The sequence below is a fragment of the Doryrhamphus excisus genome, linkage group LG10 (assembly GCF_037039965.1).
Source record: "Doryrhamphus excisus strain RoL-2023G ecotype Guam linkage group LG10, RoL_Dexc_Guam_v1.1, whole genome shotgun sequence".
Taxonomy (NCBI): domain Eukaryota; kingdom Metazoa; phylum Chordata; class Actinopteri; order Syngnathiformes; family Syngnathidae; genus Doryrhamphus; species Doryrhamphus excisus.
The window spans coordinates 6,466,619-6,490,593 of record NC_136366.1 but is presented as its reverse complement, the minus strand read 5'-3'; the positions used below and the strand labels follow the sequence as shown (position 1 = coordinate 6,490,593).

General features: G+C 43.7%; 1 protein-coding gene across 2 annotated transcripts in view; it reads left to right on the top strand.

Annotated features, from left to right (window-relative positions):
* The first annotated feature begins 736 nt into the window (after positions 1 to 736).
* The window catches only part of znf462 (zinc finger protein 462), a 43,646-nt gene continuing 20,407 nt past the window's right edge, over positions 737 to 23,975 (top strand). For both annotated transcript variants that reach the window (XM_058051717.2, XM_058051755.2), the window contains exons 1-2: positions 737 to 1,157; positions 22,794 to 23,080. In XM_058051717.2, coding sequence (XP_057907700.2) covers positions 22,834 to 23,080 — 247 coding nt within the window. In that variant the 5' untranslated portion in view covers positions 737 to 1,157; positions 22,794 to 22,833. The remainder of the gene's footprint in view (positions 1,158 to 22,793; positions 23,081 to 23,975) is intronic.

Genomic DNA, 23,975 nt, shown 5'->3' with positions numbered 1-23,975 from the left:
ACAGAAAGAAATCAGTATTCATGTATTTTCTTCCTGTAAAACAGGATCATGTGATCACATACACAATTATACACACTGCACTATATCAACTATTACAAAATATATGAAGTATGACTATATTTTTGTCTAAATAGATAATACATAAATACTACTACTGTTATTTTTATGTGTAAATACATATACCTATGTAATAATGATGTATTAAAACTAAATTAAATTAAACTAAACTAAAACTAAATCAATGACATCATCTTTTTATTGTACTAATACTTGGTTAATAGAATTGTTAGTATTCATAGTACTATAAAATAGTACTATAATATATTGATTCATACATACACGTGCCCACATAAGAGTCCTGTATTATTTGATATTATACATGTAATAAGCATCATAATGAAAACTACTTATTACTACTACTTATTATTACTACTATTACTTATTACTACGTCAATAAGTAATAGTGTCTTATGATATTGTTCAATACGTGCATGTACTGTAAATGAGCAATCTATCAATATGTACAGTATGGATCAATCTACATGATCATAACCCCATGTTGTGGCACGCGCGTGCGTACACACACACACATTACTATATTCGCAGAGCCTGCGTGCGCGTGTACGCCAATGTATTGTGTGTATGTGTGCGCGCGCTTAAGGGAGCGCGCCGACTCGGCTCCAGGGTTAGCAGCTAGCTCCCTGAGTGTGTGTGTGTGTGTGTGAGAGATAGTGCGTGCGTGCTTGCGCGTGTGTGTGTGCGCCATGAAGGATGAGCTTCTCGGGCGTCCATCCCGCCGATGCTCCCTCGTCTCTCGGCCAACTCTTGCGCACCCTCTGGTGCTCGCTCGCCGCCTGGCGAACTTCTCCTTCTTCTTCTTCTCCTCCTCCTTTGTGTGGCCCTCTCGCCACATTATCGGTGTTGTTGTGTTGGTGGTTGTCTTCTCCCTCCTCCTCCTCCTCCTCGTCCTCGCTGATTGAGAGCTCGGCGGAGGAGCTCAGGTCATCTGCGGCTGAGGCGAAGAAGAAGAAGAAGAAGAAGAAGAGGAAGAAGAAGAAGAAGGAGGAGAAGCAGGAAAGATGGCGATCAGCCACTACTAGCCGGATCGGACGCACGCATGAGACACAAGTTTGGAGGTGACGGAGAAGATTGTAGCGGTGAGTTTGACGCCTTTTATTTGCTTTTATTTGCTCGGCCACTGGTGGCTACACGATTCCATGTGGCTTTCAAGGTCTTGCGAGAACGTCGCCATTGGTAGATCATGGGATTATTTTTTTAGGAGCGTGACCTGGAAAGAGCTTGACCCCCTTCCTCCTCCGCCGCCGCCGCCTCCTCCTGCTCCTCCATAGGGAGGCTTTTTAATGGTGTTTGGCTACCCTTGTGACCAAAGTCAAGTGTCTTCTCCTCGCTTCCCGGTTCGCTCTCATGTCCGCCTGTCTTCCATTCCTGTTGTCAGCCAGGAAATGCTCGTTGTTGCTTTATTTCATCATCTCCTGGGGAAAAGATAAGGGATTAGTTAGCGCGTTAGCTTCATGGAGGAGCCATTGCACGCATGGTTGTGTCCTCCATTAGGAGCTGCCATAAGCCACACTGGCCCACTGTGTCCAGCATGAGTCTCTATCTCCTCCTCCTCCTCCTCCTCCATAGCTGGTGGCCATTTTTAAGGGGCTGCTTCTCCATAGATGATGCAAATGTGTGTCATTGTGTGTCCTGGTGGTTGTGCTCCTGGCTGGCTGCCTGTCACTGGTCTCAGGTCAGGTGCTGACAGTGGAGCTCCCAGCATAAAATGGAGGCTGGCAGATGACTCTCCAAGGAGTCGGCAGAACAAAGGTTGTGTTTGACATGTTGAGCCGCAGGCCAGACACTCGGATGAGGAAGTAGAAGCAGAAGAAGAACGCAGCTAAATATACTGATGTTTGTTTGTTAGCGATGGAACGGCTAATTGTTTGCTTGCATGTTAGCAACTACCTTGTTGGATGGAGGACCCTTGAAGGGAAAAGCCCAAAGAGAAAGAAGTTAGCAACTACCCTGGTCATACAAAGGACTGCCACCTATAGGACTGGAGCTGAATTGCAGTCACAGCGCCACCATAAGTTTATCTTTCACAGCGGCTCAGCTGTCGGAGGAAAGAAAGCGAAAGCCAAAAGGCATATTTAAATTTTTTGATGCTAGCATTCTTACAACTTATTTTTCCCGAGTTGCTGTCCTGCACTGACGCTGACTTGGGAGGGCACGGTAGTTCGGGTCCGGATCTTCTGCTATGGCTCGGCAGTTTGCCAGACCTTGATGGAGGTCTAGAGCTGACTCTCTAGTTGCAATATTTTGGTTATTCTATATACATTGGTATTTTATGAATATATATATGAAATGATTTCAATCGAGATGGACAAAATTAGTGCAGTACATGGCTGCAGCCACTTGAGGTGCTGTTCATGCTGGCACTGTCTACTCCCTGAAGAAGAACGCGTCCACTGTGGGAGGTTGGGCTACAAAAGTTCATATTCTGATGAACTTGTACTATTAATGTCTCATTTATGATCAAAAATAACAACAGATTCATTTTCCCGATGAATCCATCAAAGGAGCTTAGATTTCTAACCAGTAACATCTACCTGCAGTTGCAGGACACATTTCAATAAGACTTTATTTAGTTTGTTGTGTAACATAATCTGTCTTTATGTTAACGGTTATGTTACACTCCTGATTTAAATTTTAGGAGCAGTTGAAAATGTCCAAGAATTGGCGTCTGATTTGTTATTAGACTTTACACTTGAACATCTTAGATGTTAGACTTTGATGGACAGCAAGTGGGATCCCCTGGATCAGGGCCGGCTGGTGACATAGTTTTGGGTCCACCACCACGGCTTACCAATGGGACCGCGTTCAAATAGAAAACATTTTGTCGCCTCGACGATCAGACTTTCGCCCCGATACCCAGGTCGTGCCACCGATTTGCACGTCAGGATACCATCATGAATTGATAACGGAAAATGGCTCTGAATCCACACTTTTGATAAGAGTTTGGCTTTTAATGACTGGGGTATTTAAACTTTTGAGCAGCCAAACAGTTTAATGATCGTTTGCAATAAACCGCCTTCTCACCTCCATTTCTTCTTTTGCCATTTTTAAGCTCCAACCGTTCAAATTGTTTTAAAATTTTGAGCAGGAGTTTATTATGAAAGCTAATTTCATGTTGTTAGTTTGTTGCGTAATACCGTCGGTTAGCAGCTAGCAAACACTTTGACTATATATATATTACATAAGCTAATGAGTCAATTATCATTGCTGTAAGGTACTGCAAGAGCGAGAAAAGTATAACTATGATTTCTATTGTTCTGTCATTCAACCGCTAGACCTTTGACCTCCGAGGGTCTTCTGTATTTGGGGTGTGTTGCCATATAAGAAGAACCACGTAATGGAATACTTCCTTGTTGGTTTGTGATGGCTGGGCCTAACAGTGCTGAACATTGCAGTGTTGTGGTCCCTCTACGTGGTTAATGTTCAGCTAAGTGTGAAGAAATGGTGCACAGCTTCTACAGGGACCTTCTCTCCGTGCGTCTGCTCTGTTGTTCCTCGCGGGTTGCTTAAATGACTCTCCACAAAAGCTATCCTGAAGGTGTTCAGCCTGTCAGGAGAGTGTTTGTGTTGTGCAGCGCTTTGTGGTCACTGTGCAATGTTGCTGACGAGGACCAGCCGGAGCGTGAGCTTGACACACGGTACTGCGACAGCGCCCAGGCCGAGGAGAGCCATCCAAATCAAAATGGTGGCAATGCTCCTTCTCCCTCCCTGGTGTGGCAGGTTCCTCGAAGAGGAGCAGCATGCTCGCCTGACAGGAATCTGCTGCGCTCGACACATTTCTCTGGCAGGCCACTGCAGTGTTGGTGGACGGGGCTCCAGTCCTCCAACTCTTAGGGCGTGATGGCCTTGTCTTCTTTTGCAGTTTTTGGAGCTGCTCTGTGTAACCTACAGGATTTCGTCTTTGCTCTACTAGTGTGGACCCATCTTGCTTCACTGGCAGTTCTTTATTGCCTATAGGAGTGTATGGGGGAACATCTGACAACAGCGTTCCTCCTTAGGAGATCATAGCTATTGAAATATGTTCCATGAAACTTTTGTCCTTTAAAGCAGTGGTGTCCAAAGTGCGGCCCGCTGGCCATTTAGGGCCCGTAACTGTTTTTTATTGTCCCTTAGCACTTTCTAAAAATGCAAATATGAGAAACAAATCAAGGAAAGTTGCAATTTTGTGCCAAATAAGTTGGGGATAACATTATAATAATAAAATCAAAATATGATGAGTTATAGTATTCACAGAAAAAATGTACGTTATTTTGTGTTATTTTGTGAGGTGTCACTAAAACAACAAATATGGACATCAGTCACCGTTTTCTGCTGCTTGATTTTTCTTCTCTTTTCCTGTTTATGGTCAAGATCAGGTGGACCCGCTCTATGTTCCACTGCCGCTTTATAAAGACCCACAAAGGCTAGAAACAAACTCTTTTTTTTTTTTGATGAAAGCAGAGAATTTAAAGCTAAACTCTCTCTTCTCTGGCAGGCAATGAGTTAATAATGCATTGGATAGTTGATGTTCCAGTTCATATCAGAATAGAATATTGTGTTGCAATCATCACTGCTGATTGATAGTTACCATGTTATCAATATTCCTATTGAATCTATGACAGCTTGAAGGTAACATTTATAAAAGTGTAAACCATCATCAAAATGTGCGCTGATAAGAAATCTGCATGCTTTATTATCTTTTCGCCGTGTTGTAGATGATGTCATCCATTCTGTTTGCATGTTTTTGTAAGGATTTATGACAAATGTTGTTGGGATAATTGGGCTTGTGCGATGTAGGGATGATGCTGGTGATTTATGTGCGGCGCATCAATGTCGTTTCACGGTAAATATGAGAGCGAGATTGTCTTTTGTGATACGATGAATTGGTGTTGCCTGATGAATGGGAAGCCTTGTGCTGCTGTTACGATGCTGAAGGGACTTATGTCAAACAAAGTTAATGATGGTGTGATTGTACGACAAGAACATCACGGGTAGAGCTTGTTTTTTGTTAGATTTATCTTATTTTCCTGGCATTATGGTAAGAAGTGCTACACGTGTCCTGGCTGCTCAGTGCATAAGAGTATTAATAATAAGAATAAAAGTTTTTTTTGGTGTGAGTATATTGAACAGTGGTTATCTTTTTCCATCTGCAAGGCTTGGAAGACTGTTACCTCCATTGATCACCATCATGTTAAAATTAGCATCTGTTGTTTCCTTTTTGGGGTTTAGTATCTGTTGTGGCTGCGTCATTCCAGGTCCCTGGTATGTGTGAGTGACAGGAAGAGAAGCTCTGACGCACTTGCAGAGAAGTTGTTTGGCCATATTCCTTTGGTGTGTCTGAAGACCCTGAATACAAGACAACCTGTCTTTCAGACTTTTTTTTTTGTCAGGAAAAAAATGGTCTTATATTGGGGTCAAAATGGTAATTGTTTGACCTTTAGAGGTCACTCTCTATTTCAGCATTAAAGCTTAAAAAAAGCTCCAATGAGTAATGGCTTGGATGCTGCAAGGACATGCTCGTGAAGCCCATCCTTCTTTCTCTGTCTGCTCACCCTCATTGCACTCCTCCATTCTTCTCCACCTGAGGCAGTGAAGGAAGGCTACAGGGAGAGAGGGGAGAGTGGGGGGGACACACAAAAGCAAATTGAAATGCTCCAGTGAGTGCTTTCTTGACATGATGCATGAGATGCAGCACAGCTCTGCTGCTGCTGCTGCTGCTGCTGCGAGTGCAACACCCAAGGCCCACGTCCAAAACGTTGTCGACGTTACGCCACTCGCTTCCTTCTCTTTGTGTTTGCTCAAGAAAACCAACATGGTGTCGCCGCAATACTTTTGTAGCTCACTACCTCCATGGGTCTAGTGCAGCTTCATGTCAGGGTTAAACTTCCAACAAGGAAGTGGTGTGTGTGTGTGTGCGTGTGTGTGTGTCAGAGAGATGTCTTTCCAGTTTCTGTTGTCAGTTGCCACGTTACACCACTGCCAAACTGGTTCCTCTTCTCTGCTTTCCATCAGAACATCAATAGTCCCAACGTCACCTTCTCCCTTCTGGGAGGAGAGGAAAAAAAAAAAAAAAAAAAGCTCAGCATATCTTTATCGCCGGGCGTCTAACACTGGTGGGGTCTGGTTTGGATGGAGAAGGAGTGTCATGGCTGTTTGTGCTCGGGAGATAAATGAAGCCTTGACATTGCTCAGGTTTCTTGCCTAAATTCTGGTTTTATGGCCTTCAAGTCAGACCAAGTGAACCCAGCTCTGTCAGCCCCAAAGCTGCCTGTGGTGGGGAGGAGAGGAAAAAAAAAGCCCTGAATTCTTTGGAGACGCCCGTTCCTTGGGCTGTGTGGTGCCACGGGACAAGGCCTTCATTGAGCTGGAACAGGAGTGGTCTTGTAGAAAGGATCCACTGGCTGGAAGCAACAGAGCTGTCCAAGGACGATTAAATATTGAAGAGTTTGGAGGTCTCGGTGGTAAGTTAATATTGATGGCTCTCTCATCTTTCCCCACCGTCTCTAACTTGTTGAGTTACCTCCTGAGGTCCCAACCTGGGAAGGAACTTCTGCTAAACTTAGCGCTTGCTTTTTAAAGCTCCACGTTCCATCTCTCCAATACATTCCTGCAGCAAACCGCTCAAGACTTTTTCCTCCTAATTGCAACCTGCGTCTTCTTTACTCTGGAATACTGCATCCAGACGTGCTGCTGCAGGAACGCTGATTGCTTGGAAGCCTGACAGTGACAGTGCAGTGTTTACTGGCACTTGTCCATTCAGCTCCACTTTTCTCTTTTAATAATTTTCTGGTGAATTGGAAATAGCAGGGGGCATTGTTGTTGTGGGGAGAGGGAGAAATTAAGATTGATCATGGTATCGTTGACTGTTTATGATGCTGACACATAGTTGGTGCTATATTGGACCTGGAGATAATAGATGACAACATTGGATTGATTTATGTCAGGAAATAGTTTCCTAGGGGAGATGGCTGTGTGGAATGCAAGGTTTCCTGGCGTGATTGTCCTTGTGGAAAAACACTTCCTGGTTTCTCTCCAAGACCTGTCCTTGGACATTCTACGCCAGCGTGACACTTGAGTGATATTTGTGGGGCTGCGTGTTGGTTCTCGGAGGAGGTCTGAGTCTAGCAGATTTAATGCCACAATGGGACGTTTGGACTTGTGTTGGAGAGAAGGGAAGTAGGTATCGATGACAGCTAGGACAATCGCTTTCCTACTGAGCTGCTTGTTTATGCGAGCTGATTTCAAGCCAAAACACTGAATCATCTGTCTGAAACTTTCAAGACACAAGAACTAGCAAGTGGGATACCAAACTGTTCATAGTGTGGGCAGCCAGAAATGCTCCATTTTATGTCTTTTATCCAATTAAGTACTGCAAGTCTCCCATTGTCACTTGGAGTGTTTTCTACTAAAGGAAATAAATGCTGGGGTGTCGTCCCTGCAACAAGTGAATTTTTGGGAAGTAGAAATAAACAGAATATGTTTGTAGATGGAGCATCCATTATTAAAGCCTTGTAGACATGAAATAACACCCCTACAGTCAGCTTTACCTTCCTATTATTCTTTGTTTGCACCGTATTGCGCAGGCTACATAAGACAGCCGCCACCAGCATAGCAAGCTGCCAAGCTAACAGGTTATTTATTCTAAACGGAGTGGGGAAGGACAAATTAAGTATCATATTGAGCATGCATAGCTGAACTGCATTTTTTGGTAATTTTGCCCATCATTCACAATGCTTTTGTGAAACATGAACACATATTTCTTTCCCATTTCTTGCATTCTAGCGTGAGAAAACAAAAGTTATATGAGCTAGCAAGCAACAGGCATCATGGGAAACGCCTACATATTTTGACGCTAAAGCCCTCACAAAAATAACCTAAACTATAGAACGGAAGAGTGCATAGCTAGCTCTTCGTTTGGCTACCAAGACCCAACAAGATGCTGGTTTGCCGTCATCGTTTTTTGACCTGAGGACTGGAGCACATGTTTTGTGCTGGAAGACACAGCCATCCCAAGTCGAGCGGACATCGGATGCAGGATACTGCATCTATTACGTGTTAGCATGATTACAGCAACGTTAGAGGTTTTTTTTACAGGGCTTCATAGTCGTGTATCCCAATGACAGTGTTGTAAGCTAGCTGAAATTAACTTGTTTTCCCCTGTTGTAATGCTCAGAAAAGGGAAAGAAGTGTGTGTTTAAGGATTGGACCTTACCTTTTAAGGTAAAGGTAATCTATGCCCGATCAGTGTAACATTACTGACACCTAGTGACCAGAATACTACATATAACTTTTGAGTGGTCATCATCCAACAGCTTTGTGGACCTTGCATGCACTCGATATTTTGGCTGAGCTGTTAATAAAATGAAAAGTAATTAGAATTAGAAATGAAAGTCATGCGTGTTGCACTTGCTGTACTGTTGTTGTACAATTAACTCATGAATGCTAGTCATACTGGCTGACTTTTCGCGTTACTACTGTTACAACATTGGTTCTGTTTTGGCTGTGTCGTGCAATATACTACAGTGGAATGTCGGTTAGTGTCAGTTGGTTTCAGAAGGTCCAACTCAAACGGAAACGTGCTCTGACCGAATATATTTTTCAGAATAAAATGCAAAACACTTTAACTCTTCGTGTTTCTCACCGTCTATCAAAGTGCTAGTACTTGGCGCTTTCGATGTAGTTTTGCAGCCGTGATCAATAAGAAAAGCAGAGTGGTTTAGTTAGCTAGAGTCAACTACGATGGAGCGGGGGATGATGACTTCCAGTTCCGCTTTCCATGCTAGCAGGCCTTACGTGCTAAAAATGCAGGACTCGAGCAGTTGTATTAACCTTGTGTACATTTTTGATGTAAGCAGAAAAATACACTAACTGGGCATACGTTTACCGGGGTTTCACAGCATAAGTTACCCATTTTCACATAAAATAGTAACAAAGTATTTGGTCCATACCAACATGTTAGGAAGCAATATTTAATAGTACAAGCTACTGATCTAAAGGAAGGATTATGTTGCTCTGGCATTCTAAATGCCAGGCCCGCAGTATTTGATGTCCACAGGAACGTGGAGCTGGGTCTCTTGGGGTTATGTGACAGGGTGATTCAAATTGCCCAATTTAGAGGCACAGCTTCCAGTGTTGACCCAGCTACCCGCTTCTGCTGACCGCCATGACGCTCTGCAAGGGAACCAGCGGGAAAGCTGCTTACTCTGGTCTTTACTTCCGAGAGTTTAAACACTTCCATCTGTGTAACAGATAGATGTCCTCTCTGCTCGGGAAGAACCAGCCAAAGACCTTGAGGAGCACAAAATGGTGGACTGTGGCCATGCCACGGATACTCCAGTGTGATTGGTTGCATCTCCTCAGGCCAAAGGCGGGGCTGCTGTGTGAAACGAAGCTCTCTGTGTGTGGAGCACTGGCCCGAGCTTCAGCTCTGATGCAGAAGATAATTCTGGCTGCCCCAAGAGGGACAAGAGAGCGGCCAAGTGAGGCAGCTATTCTAAAGAAAGATTCAGTGGAGGCTTGCATGTCGGCTTCCTCTTATCTTCACCAAACCTATCGGCTTCCTGCATTTTGATCCTGTCTGCAACTGTGTTTTGGTCTTCAATCAAAATGACAAAGGTTCAGGATGACGACATTAGCTTGTTTTCTCTGCAGTTGATGGCTTTGTAAACTTGACATTTTACACCGAAACGTCAGTCCTAGAATTCAGCAAAGAAATTGTCTTGTATATAAAATGTCTTATTGTCTTTTCTTTTGATCCCATGAAGAATCAAAGTATTCCTGCGGTATCGCCAACCGAGCGACTTAGTCACTATACTTCCCCAGTATTCGGACCTCTGTAGCGACTACTTAGAATAAAGCCACTAGCGACCTTTTCTGTTATTACGAGAGACATGAAGGCAGGCATTGTTCTTGAAGTGTCTGGATTGAGCTTCTGCGTCCGTTCCGAAGATGCCTTGATCCCTCTTGCAGCTGTTGGTGTGGGTTGAGCACTGGACGTACAATTCCAGCAACCGCCAGTCGCTACACTTTCCTTGCTGAAGAGTTGGCAACACGGATTAACCACGGAGATAGCTGTCCTTATTGGCCAGAACAAAAAGAAGTTAGCTAACTAAGAAAAAACACGCTACGCTAACGTCAATGTCAAAGGCAGATTGAATAGATTTTTTTACTTTTTACATTTTTACATCAGGGTTTGTTCGGGTCATCAGCAGAAATGAACAGGGGGCCCCAGTTTCAGTCTTTAGGGCAGGTGTCTCAAACTCAATTTACCTGGGAGCCACCGGAGCTAGGTTCTGGGTGAAGCCGGGTCGCATCAGGTTTTCAAAAAAAAAAACCCAAAACGTATTTATTAAAAACTGGGGGAAAAAAAATCTATAAAAAAACTATCTTCAATGCTTTTGCTTCTGCTATACCCTACACTTTTTCAGTACTTTGGTTCCGGTTTTCCACACCAAAATATCTGATAAAACATTCCACTGTTCTCAAATATCTTAATTTTTATTTTTCTATACACAAAATAAGATAAAAAAATAAACAAATTAAGAATAAAGACAATAAATCAATCAATCAGTAATAAGTAAAATAATAAAAAAACAGCAAAACCACATACAGTTGGTAGAGAAATTATTTTTTTCAGATTCAAATGTACAGTATTAACAGTTATTTAACCTTTAACATGAACATTAATGAAACTTAATAATTTTACCCAATTAGCAAGTTAGCATCGTACTCAGTTCCATCTGGGAGCAACATCGCAACTTTAACAACATGTCTTGACGTGTATTTTCCGTTTTATTTCAAATCATTTCCTGCATTTATTTGTACCCAGCGTCATAAGCCTTTAGCTTCATTGCTAATCCAAAGCAAAACAGGGCGGGGTAACAGGGTAGGGTAACAGTATGGGCGGGGCAAAATCATGTTAATTGTGTCCGGTGTGCACACAGCTTTAAGCTGTCATTTCAACATTAAACTTTGGTATCAAGGTGGGGGCCTCAAACTAGCGACTTGGAGACCCCTGCTTTAGGGGCCCCCAACTGGGATGGGGCCTCAAGCACCTGCCTGGTAGCAATCAGCGACCCCGCTTTGGTTGAGAGTAAAGCACCTGTTATGACCTGTAGTTGGGTCCCCACTGACCAAGCGGTGGCAACAGACTTGAGGTCATGCTAATTTTGGGGGCATTTCATGCACTAGGGTGCCTTGAGTATCAAGGCAGGGGAAGTCATAGTGACGTTTTCACCCCAGCAGCCTTAAAGACACACGAGGACATGGTCATTAATGCTTCTCCTAATCTTCTCGGATGTTATCTGTGCAAAATAGGCCAAATGTTGCTACTTAATGCTCTGTGTAACGTGCCCACCCTCCCCCTTGCCCACCCTTTTCAGAGGGAGCAGGCTGAGCTCTTTACAAAACAGAAGGCTACCCTTGGAGCAAGGTTACCAAGATGGCCTGCTTCATGACAATTTTTCATGCGGCTTTGGGGGGCAACATGGGCTCATCAAGTCATTAATTGGGAGGGCTTGTGAAGAAAGATAAAGAAAGGGACATTTTAAGGCTGTCTGTCTGGGTGGGTGATGTGGGTGATGTCAGGTAGCCATCTGTCAGATAGAGACAGTCTGACCTTGCAGGATGGAGGACCCAGACATGAAATATGGGATTAGTGCTTGGCTGCCCAACACTGATGGCTCTCCTGATTCTTTCTGTCTTTGCTTTGGTTTTTAGTGTGCTTATGCTGGGTTGTTGGGTAGTAGAGGAATAGCTGTCCTTTAGCCATGTTGTACTAAAGTACACTTTAGTTCCTTCCGGTCATGTTATAAACCGGCTAAGAGGAATAGGATGGTGGTAGTCGTCAACAAGGTCTTTGAGGAGGATGGTCTTTGAGGCCTGCTGCGCTGCGGTGCGGTGCGGCACTTCCTTTTTTTATGTCCTGTGAATGTGACACCAGTGAAGGTCAGGCTGCAGACAGATCAGCAAAGCTCCCCGGATTGCGGTGCCTGAGAGGGGCTGTGCGCCTCCATTTTCCTCTGAGACAGTCTGGTGTTGGTGTTTAGCATGCCCTTCTTCGGAAAGACGTAACGAGACTTGATTACTCGGTTGCTAAGTTGTATCATTGCCTCAGTTGCATGTTTTACTGACTAAATAAAAGATGGGTCTTGGAAGCTATTAATCTATCAGTTGACAAGAATGCTGTAGAATGTGTGATTAGTAAATACAGTGCAACTATTTGGCTGCAACCAGCACATGCGCTGTGGAATGACGCTCAACAACGAATACATGACATCAACTATGGGGCAGCCACACCATGGCAACTCTGTGGCATTGAAACAGGAGTTTGGAACATTCCAAGATATTCTCCTATCCCGTTAAAATAGTTATTTCTTCAATATTACCTGATATATTTTCCCCATGGTCAGTCAATGTCCATCCCCATTGTATCACCAGGTACTTATTACTATTGATGAATTCTACACAAGTTGAATAAAATCACTAAGCTGCAGTTTCATGGTAAATCATGGAATTTGAATCTGTCCATTCCAAGGTGAAACTTGAAGAACCCTGTCGGGAAGTTAACCAGGGTTTAAAAAGGAAATGCAAAAATACTAAAACCTGTCTTTGATGAGTGACGGGAAAGTGTGGTTGCATTTTCAACATTCTTAGTTGTCCTACAAGACTGCAAAGACAACAAAGTATCTTCTCACCTTTTAAGTTTGCTGATGAGTGACGGATGCAGTGACAAAAGACACTGCAGGGGCTACACATTCTGCTTGTCTTGTTTGACTATTAATGGCAACTAAGCCATATTGTGCTGAGCAGCCAGGACAGCTTCCATACGTTACAATAACTTTGTCTTTGTTTTTCATGTCTAATGAATTTACCGTCCCAATTATGACTTCCAGTGTCCAATGAACCCAACATGCATGTTCTGTGGATGCCAGCGCACCCGGAGAAACTGGGAGAACATGCAGACTCCACACAGATGCTCAAACCATCTCCTGATTGTGGGGCCAACATGCTTACCGCTATGGCTTTAACCTGTCTGGGTTAATTCAAGTTTAAAGGAGAGAGTTTTTTTTTTTAGGACAACATCTGCTCATCAGCTGGTTGACCTATCTTGATTTTTTTTAAAGCAAGCGGGCTTTGGGCTTGTTTCAAGTTTCCCCCCTGTCATTGAATCATTTGTTCGGGGATGGCTTTAGGCTCTTTGGAAAGCTAACAAAGGGAGCAGCAGTCAGTCACAATGTGTCTAACTGCTACCGACTGACACAGGAATAGAGTTTGGATACACTGAGGAGAGAAATAACTAGTCTAGAGAACCCGAGGGCCGTATCTCGAGTCCTTAACTGATGATGAGAGGATGACAAAAAGTTTATGATCAGGCACTGCAAAGGTTGCACCAAGTCTTCACTTAGTCCGAACAACAAAGACACGTGGCTCCTCCATACTGGATATTGTCTTTCAGGTCACTTTTGTCATGACTTTAATATAAAGACAGAAAAACATCAAAGGTGCAACGTTTGATGCCCCTTTGATGGACAATGTTTTCCTTTCAATTGTGCAAGTCTACCTTGCTTTTATGATACAAGCCAGCCCCATCAAGCAGCGTATTGCTTTTCCACTATTTCATTGGCTATTTTGGCTGTAATTGGCCCAAACTAGGTGCACTCCAAGAAGGTCTGGTCCATTTTTGTGAATGGAAATTCATTGGCTATTGTGCCACAGCCGACAGGTAAACAAGTTGTCTATGGGCGTTGAGTTAGGTGTCAGTCAAAGGTCCAAAGTTCAGATTTGTTTCAGTAACACAGTGGGGCTAATGCATACATGCTAACCAAATTTCTGATCGGTAATATGTGCGCTTCTGCCAAAAATGATAGCCATGTGCATCGGTGGTTAGTGTTCCCATTGACTGGATCACGGCAGGACGTAATAGGACCTCGGTTGTCAGACTTTAATCTGCATTTGGAGTACTGTGAGCCTTCTGAGGTGAGTTTTATTCATGTTTACGTTTGGAGCTAGTCTGGAGTAGCCTGCACTTATAATAAATGGTGTGTGTCAGTTGAATTTCAGTGAAATAACGTTGTCTTTAAGGTTAAAAACCTTTCTGATAATCCCAAGCATCCATCTAGCGTATTCCCGTCACCTATTCATTGGTTCCATTCCAGCAGATAACTATAAATATGATGACAATTCATGGCTGATCGCCCATTATTGATCTGTCCCATTTTGCTTGGTCGTTGATTGGCTGGTCAAGATCGATGTCTCGACTCTGTGTATTCAGACTTTCTCAAATGTAAGACGCGTCATGTGATCACAGCATTTCAGGAAGCTCACCGTTGCTTTGAGATGGTGAGGAGAAAAAGATGCAGTGTTTTGTCTTATCTCTTATCAAGTGCTGAAATGCTTGCTGTGATGAAACAGATCGGCTCATCAAGACCAGAGTAGCGGCATACCTTCTGTCTGATTCTCAGCTTCTTGCCGGTTTTAGGATTCATTCTGCTCTCATTTGGGTGCATGGTACAATCCCCACAAGGTTTGATCATTTCATGTTAAGAAGCCATTAATTGAAGACGTCTGTCTGTCTTTATCAGGGATAATCGACCATGTGGAAAAATAACAAATCAATTGATTTTCTTAAAAGATGTTCAAAGGGGCAGGAGAATCTTTGTTGGATTGTTCTGAACTCCTGTTTGGATGCCGTGGTTGGATTGAACAGAATAAAAACAGATTGTTCAGTGAACTGTCCTTTAGATAGACTTCTTCAGCAAATATCTGCAGCTGTGTGTTGGACGGATGGCTTCTTAAGTCGCCACTTCATGACAAAGTCACCTGGAAACATGGCATGCACCCGAGCAAATAGCACGGCTAAGAATGCAAGGTACATGCAGGGACATTGGGTCATGATGTTGGGTCAAGACCCACCGGTTGAGAATCACTGAGCTAAACATTTGTATGATTGTTTTTTATATTTCTATCGTTGTCTAACCAAACAGTGCCTCATGACTTCCATGAGCTTAGAGGATTCGATCCATACGTCACAGCAATAACTCTCACAACTAATTGATAAAATCATCTGGAATGGCAAAGAAAGCAGTCTTTCACGACTCAGACTTCAACCAAATTCTTTGGTTTCATCTTCCAGGACTACTCCTTCATCTAACCCCAAACATGCTTGATTGTGTTCATGTCTGGTGTCTGAGCCGGCCAATCCTGGCTCCAAATCCATGATTTTAATGTTTATTTGGTAGTTCCACACTATCATTTTTTTCAGAATTCTGAGAAAATCATTTTTTAATGTGAACTAAATATTTATTAATCATTAGGTTTGAAGATTTTGAACATGTTAAAATATTTACAGCACAATAAAAATACCAAATACAAATCAGTATATCATATATACATAATTAATTCGGCCATCCATCCATTTTCTATGCAACGTATCCTCATTTGGATTGCGGGGGTATGCTGGAGCCTACCCCAGCTGACTTTGGGCTGACTGCTAGCCAGCCAATGGCAGGGCATATATACCCAACCATTCCCACTCGTACCTGTGGCCAATGAAAATAACCTGCTTGTTTTTTTATGTGGGAGGAAACCAGAGAACCTGGAGAAGACCCACGCATGTCATGGGAAGAACATGCAAACTACAAATAGATGACCAAGCGGTGATTCCAACCCAGGTCTTCCCAATCTGGCCAACACGCTAACCGCTCGTCCACCGTGCGACCTTACATAATTGATGTCATTAATGTCTAAAAGGCAGTAGTAAGACTACTGACTTGGTGTGTTGAGCATACACCAGGTTATCAGGGCAATTATGTGTAGTGCTGAGTTGGAGATACAGTAGCTTAGTCGGTCAGGTGCTTTTTTAGCCAATAAAGTCATTCTATCTGACTCGTGGTTAAAATTGCTTAAGAAACTGATTCACTAATTATTCTTGGGCTTTTTGGAGAATGGGAAAAACCAAAGTCTCTACTCTGTATCTTCTTTCTCTTTGTACTGTTCACCCTTATCTCGAGCTGTCCTTGTTGCATGGAGTCTTTGTTGACTGTAAACGTAGGCCGGAGGTCCTTCTTGCGAAAGAAACCCCAGCCTCTGTAATCCACAGTATTTTGAAGACACATTAGTAACAGTCAAAAGACGGCAAATGGTTCATATTTGCAGTGATGTCAGTCATGAAGTGTTTATCTTGGCAGTTCTGCATGTCGTAAGGCCTTTGTGAAGAGAAGAAAGAGGTTGCATAGGAATATGAAGGTCAGGCAGGTCGGACCAGCTTTTCCTTTTTTGAACCACTGTTGTTATCGGCAACATGCCTGCTGATAAAGGCAGACTGTGAGCCCACAAGAGTGGGATTTCAAACTGCTGGTAAAATGTTTTGAAAGTCCGTGGCCCCTAGTGGGAATATACGTGTTTTTTGGTACCTGCTCTATGACCTAATTGTGTTTTTTGAACCTTCGTGGAATGGCACATGATCAGCAGGTCTAACGAGGATGAATTTGACAGGCGGCCAAATCTTAAAATAGCATTTATTGAAGCTATGTAAATTGGTAATAAGTGTTTTTTTATGATTTCATGCTTTGTTTGAATGAATTTAGAAAGGCTGTAATGTCTTCTCTCAATAAGACTATTTATGTTGCTTTTCTACTGACTAAAGCGGGTAGTACCTGGTAGCTACCTGGTACTGTTTCTGGTACCTGGTGGGCAAAACCACAGATTGTACCATTTGAGGATACACAGGCAGAAGTGACATAAATAAACAAATGCTAATATTTTGCCTTGTTGTTGTGCCTTATCCCTGGACCGTGCTGTGTTAAATAGGTTTGTAAATGGCTTCCTACATTCTCTCCTCAGAAGACAGTGGTAGGGTATATGTAGGGTACATGGTAGGGTATTGTCATTTGTAACTTTTTGGTGTTTTGGATATTGTAAATGACTGTATTATAATACCTTGTTTAGTTGAGATTTATTTTTAGAAATTGTACAAAAACTCTAGACCAGTGTTTGGAACGGCAAGCGGCAACTCAGACTGTGGAAAAATAGTTGATAGTTATAGATGTGATCCTGCCCCAAGTGGAGGTGGAGTGGAGTGAAGTGCCCCAGGGTCTTGTTCTCTGCACCAGTCTGTTGTGGTGAAGGGGGCTACCGGCTACTCAATTTAAGGGTCACCCTACAATCCTACCCTCCCCTGTGGTCAGGAGAAACGCGGTCATCTGGGAGAAACTGGGAGTAGAACCGCTGCTCCTCTGCATTTGAGTATAAACAGCAGCAAATAAATACAACTAAAAAACTGTCGTCTTAAATCAGCATGTGCAGGATAGCCATGATAGCTAATTCAGATGCTACGTATTTAAGATGAATACGGTGGTCATTGTGACGATCATTATATCACAATGTCAATAATACACACACGCGCTGAGGCCATTCATGATTCAAATATGTCCTTCTTAAAGCAAACTAAAAACCTACATTGAAAATGACTTCTGTGCTGATACAGACAGCATTACCACCCGCAACATACACATACGCAAACCCGAAGCGGAAGTGGCACTTTCAAAGTAAAAGGTTTCAAAATGAGTGTCCACATAAAAATGCATTACCGCTGTGTAAAATGAATTAGAAACAAATACAACACAACACTGAACATTGACAAACAATGTCTGACAACAAGCTGGGATTGGTTTAGCTGATTTTGAAGACGTTTATTGAATTGCTCCATGTCCAATCATGGTGTTGAAGGAGGTGGCGACTGGAATCGCCATCAGGAATGGGTCTTTTATGTCTTTATGCTGTGTGACATCAGATTACTGCATCTTGATGAAGCACGCTTGCCTTGTCTTTCGAATGCACGTTTCTTCATCGGAGGTCAGGAGTCTCCCCTTTTATGGAACTCAGCAGGCGGATTGTGATAACCATACTAATTACCACAGGTGGGTAGGCTTCATATATTTTCAATCCAGAAGGAAACACCTAGATCATTGCAGGGGCGATGACATGAACCTGCAGATGTTGCAGATTCACCTGCAGTCCGTTGCTGTTCGAATAACTTGTAGCTGGAGTAGATGTGAACCTCTTCTCGCTTCATCGACCTCTGCCATCAGAGGATGAGCAGGAGCCATCTTGAGCGTGCCTGCCTGCCTGCCTGCCTGTGTCCTTCCCTCTGACGGTGACGTAACATTCCCTGCTCTCCTGCAGACAGTGACATTCCTCGCCGGCGAGCTCTATGTCGGAATTGACCTGAAAGCAGGCACGTGTCTCAAAGCTGGATAACAGACTAACGCTCGCACCACAGCCTGAACTTAATTTCTCTTTCTCTGATGTTGTCATAGTACCTGTCTCTGCTGCCGTCGCCTCCTCCCTTCAAAGAGCAGGTTGCCATTTAAAATCCATTGGCCATTATTTGTTAAGATGGCATGAGATGTTGTGGTATTTTGGAATACGGATGTTCTACACATCTCCACTGGTCAACCCCATCCAGGGTGTCTTTTTCCAAAACTAAGATGCAGATGCCGTGGACTGTGGACTGACCCAACACGTTTTTCCTTGCTTGGCTTCTTTATATGATGTCACAGAGTGTACATTTATCTTCATAGCACCTTTTCACTTTTTGGAGAACTTCATGTTGAAACGTGGACATGGAAGAATATACGACCTTGTCAACCACAACGCCTAGTATTAGTTCTTTCATCGTAAGCAAGCCATAGTTGTTAGTTGCAATGTAGAAATTTCCTCACCAATTGGGAAGAATCAAATAACGCATTTGACAGATCTGGATTACGGTATGGATCAAGGAATTTACTTCACTGTGCAGTTTTTGAAAAAGAATGTGTTCTACTGTGGCTGGTGGTTTTCCACTGATGGTTATAGATGTACTAGTGTTTCTCTAGATGTTTGTGTGAGTAACGACGTCACCTTTTAACATTTCAAGTGACTGTTAAGTTATTTTTGGTAGCACAGTCATCCCTCGTTTATCCCTGGTAAATGCTTCCATGCCGACCGAGATAAGGGAATTTCCTCAAAAAAGGATTCAATGGATGGAATTCAGATGGAATATTTTGGTAGAGCATCTTTTAACACACTTTTGACAATTATTAGTCGTCTGTTACACGTCTATAGTCACCTTTACCCTCCTGTGCTTTGCTTCCACCACATTGCGCAACACCAATGCTCAGGCGATGGGAGCACAACAGGGACGTAAGAGACTGGCCACCATTGTTAGCATGAAGGCAGCTACCGATTTATTTATTCTAAACTGTCAGTGTTGGGAAAAAGGACCAAATAAGAAGCCAAATATATACCACTTCCACACTTTTTTCAGTTATGCCATGGCTGACGAGTTGCAATGTGAAGGTAATGTAATGCAATGCCGCATCAATGTTATGCGTCTTTACTGAGGCCCAGTGACCAGAATACAACATTCAACTTGTCTTTAAATATTTGTCCTTACTAATTAATAATGTAATATTGAATCCTTCTTTGAGGAAATTCCCTTATGTCGGTTGGTATGGAAGGCATTTAACAGCGATGAACAAGGGACTGTACATTCCCCGCTGTCTTACCTTTCGGCCTATCGGATATCTTTTACCTTTCCTGCCTGTTTTCAATCCGATTTTTCTCGCTAGTTTGGGTCTATTGCCCAAAAGTAAGCAAGAGTTCAGGAGGACGTCTGGTTGCATCTAATCAGCTTTCTGCTGGCTTACTCAAAGGTCCTCTTTCAGGCCAGGCAGCTGCAGGCAGCCGGCGCTGGTGGAGGGTGTGACTGCTGGCAGAGCTCACCGATGCAGAGAGACCGGTTGGTGATTAACAAATGTTACTCGACTTTGGAATCTGGGAAGCCCAGTCCGGTGGCTTTGGCCTTCTGTGCTCTCCACCAAAGGTCTTCCAGGTTGCTTCATCACACTCCCCGCCCCCCCACCACCCACCCCTTTAGCTCTGATATCCCCTCCTGCTGCCCCTTCTTGTGCTCTCCTGAGGGCTGTGCAGCTCCCAGATAAAGAAGTTCAAACATGCCTCGCATTTTTAGACCCCCTTGTGGAATGTCGTTGGCAGGAGAGGATAGCCTTCTCAGTCTAGATTTTGTTTCCACGAGGGGTTGTTGCGACTCCTTCCTCAGAAGGCAAAACTCTTAACGTTTTCTTTTTTTAATGAAAAACCTCCTGATGCGGGAGATCATGTCCTGAGAAATGAGAGGCGGAGTTAGGCTGGCGAGATTGCGAGATGTTTTCTGCTGAGCTTGTGTACATCTGGCAGATAGATTTCTGTCAGCACTTCTTCCCGTGACAGGCTGCCCTGCCTGCTCTTTTGTTGAGGAAGAGGATCAGGTCCGTGGGTCCATGTTGTGCTGCTGGCTGAACACCTAAGTGCACATAGTCAGCTCTTAAAATGGCTGCCCTTGAAGCTCAGCTCAGAGGAGGATCTGAGCAGCTCAGTCACCGCCTGTCAGAGCCCCAGCTGACTAGATGAAAGCGCTTGCACAATCTCCTCCATTAACTTGGTGTGCTACTGGCATGAGGCGGCCAACTCCAGGCAGATGGTGTGTTTTTTCCTTCTCTTAAATGATTCTCTTGATAGCCATGTCAAGAAAACTGGCAACTTGCTGGAAAACAGTGTTGACATGCCAAGAGAGCAGGGTGGGGCTGAAACCTGACTCCAGAACAATGGATCCTCTGGTTGCTCAGGGACATTGTGGCAGCTTGGCCTGCTCCCGTGGACTGGCTCTACCTCTGCCTCTGCCTGTCTCCATTTTACTACTACTACTGGGGTACCAACACAATATGGGGAAGACATCCATTGTCAAAGATTACTCAATGAAAATGAGATAATGTAATATTCATTCATTCATTTTCTACTGCTTATCCTCATGAGGGTCGCGGGGGTGCTGGAGCCTATCCCAACTGTCTTCGGGCGAGAGGCGGGGCCCACCCTGGACTGGTAGCCAGCCAATCACAGGGCAAATACAGACAAACAACCATTCACACTCACATTCATACCTATGGCCAATTTGGAGTCTCCAATTAACCTAGCATGTTTTTGGAATGGGGGAGGAAACCGGAGTACCCGGAGAAAACCCACGCATGCAAACTCCACACAGAGATGGCAGAGGGTGGAATTGAACCCGGGTCTCCTAGCTGTGAGGTCTGCGCGCTAACCACACGTCCACATTGCAACCCATAATATATATTAGTGTATATATATATATACTAGTTACATTACAAGTCATGTGTTTTTGTTCGCTATTATTTACATTGCTCAGCTGTACAGGGACACGAGACGGCTGCCGCTTTAACCACAGCGTGCTACCGAGCTAGCGCTAGAACTAGCCAGGCGCCAATATGCTGCTTCTAAACTTCAAGGTTTCAAATGGAGTGGGGAAGGAGGACAAAATAAGAAGCCAAACACTTACCACTTCCACACGGATGGGGAGGATGTCATGTTGGACATGCTATGGCCGACTCCATGCATTGTATCCAATATAGTATGTCTATCAGTGTAATTCTACATATAATTCGTTTGTCATTATTTTCTGACTAATAGTCCATCGTCCACCAGAAAATGATAGATTTGATAGAAACCGTGATGTTCGGGACTGACCCTGTAGTCATGTGTCATTCCCGGGCGAGATTCAGCCCCCAGGCCGCCAGTTGAAGAGCAGTGTGGACACGCCAGATAGACTGAATGCTAAATCTTGTGTTACATCAGTGTAATAATGATCATGTATGTGCATTGAAATAGACAGCACCAAGGCTGCCAAGTGATTAATTAGTTTATTGATGCATGGATTCATTCTCTGACCGGTTTTTGAACCGTGACTCGTTCCATACAGTACAGTCATTCATTCACAATGATCCTAACATGCATGTTGTTGGAATGTCTGATGAAAGCGGAGTACCCGGAGAAAAGCCACACACGCACTGGGGAGAACATGCTAACTCCACACAGACATGCTCAGGCGGAGATTCCATCCCAGGTCTCATGACTGTGTGGACTGCATGCTAACCACCGGGCCACCGTGCGGCCCACAATGATATTGTTACAAAAAACAATGAGATATTTAATTTGCTTAATGGTTGTGAATTATGTAATTAACTGGTTGCATCACAAGCAAGGTGCAGTGTTACTACGGCAAAGGGTGAAGGAATAGAAGATCTCATCTTGCTTCATTCAATCTTATTTGAGGACAGTTGATCCATCAGATGGAAGGTTGGGCTCTAAATGCTGTTCTGTAGAGCCGCTGCTCTCCAGCTGTTGCTTATCCCAAGGTAATAAAAATGGGATAAATCAGGCCATAATCCTCCCTGGGTCGCTCCATTGTTCCTGGAATGATGCTTTACTCAAAAAATGAGACCTTCCTAATGGCATCTGCTGGAGCCTCGTGTTTTGTGGTGCTTCATCTGAGTTATTTGAATCTGGACATTAGTGGTTTTTCTGAATTGCATTCACAGCTTCTAAACATTTATTTCCATGCCAGCCTCGGATTGAGAAGAGTAAAGCTGCCTGGAGTACTTCCTGAGGATCTACTGTACCTTCTTGAGGCAGAAAAGCTGTGAACTGAATCAACTTCATGGTTGCCCCTATTGTTGATCAACAGAATGGCGAGTGATTGAATAAGTGATAACAAAGCCCATTTCAAGTCCTAAATATTTGTACTAGTAAGTCCAACATTTGTCCTATATGAGTTCACTTAGCAGCTCATTCAGGTCTGGTGCCCCACCCTCGCTCAACAAGTCCTACTTTGTGTGTTTTTGCAGGTTTCCCTGACTTTCCAGGGAGTGCTTTCCCTGTTCCGTTATGGAGGCGCTGCAGTGTGATGGCTGCGACTTCCGCGCCGAGTCGTATGACGACCTGAAGACCCACATTCAGGAAGTGCACACGGTCTTCCTGCAGCCGGCGGATGCAGACGAGTCTGACTCACTGAAAGACGAGGAGGAGGAAGAAGATGATGATGGCGAGGAGGAGGGGGAAGCAGCAGCAGCAGCAGCAGAGGAAACCGGGGACACGCGTGACAAGGATTCCACACCGACTAAAACTGAAATGAGTATGCCTCCCACATCAACTTAAGATGTGACAGTTATTCATCAATCATGCGGAGACACATTTTCTACATAAAGGGATCATTGTTTCACTGAGTCATCAATGCACAGTCCCATATTCAATATTCATTCCGTAAATCATAAATATTTATTTGATTCGTGCTGCTTTTCAAGTGTGAAATGGCAGCGTAACTCATGATACATGATCACAATATTTAGTGTGAAGCGTTGTATTCATTGAATATACTATTGAATGCAGAGCAACAAGACGGGACTGATTATATAATATATTTATATTTGCAGCGTAGCCTCATCAAAGGTGGCAATATCCCAGTGACCTCGTCCCTCAGGTCGTTGATGTCCCTTATGATGTTTAGTACATGATATCTTTATCAGAACTAATATCTGGAGTGGCCAGGAAGTTGGTCCATCCCTTCCAATCCACCAGTGGAATGTTTGATTTAATAATGTCTGTTGTTTGTTTAAATCATGTTGACACATAGAAGAAATTCATTCATTCATTCATTTTCTACCGCTTTTTCCTCACAAGGGTCACGGGGGTGCTGGAGCCTATCCCAGCTGTCTTGGGGCGAGAGGCGGGGTACACCCTGAACTGGTCGCCAGCCAATCACAGGGCACATATATAGACAAACAACCATTCACACTCACATTCATACCTATGGACAATTTGGAGTCGCCAATTAACCTAGCATGTTTTTGGAATGTGGGAGGAAACCGGAGTACCCGGAGAAAACCCACGCATGCACGCGGAGAACATGCAAACTCCTCACAGAGATGTCCGAGGGTGGAATTGAACCCTTGTCTCCTCGCTGTGAGGTCTGCGCGCTACATAGAAGAAATATTGGTCCAAAATTGTGTAGCATCTGGTCAGTACTAGGA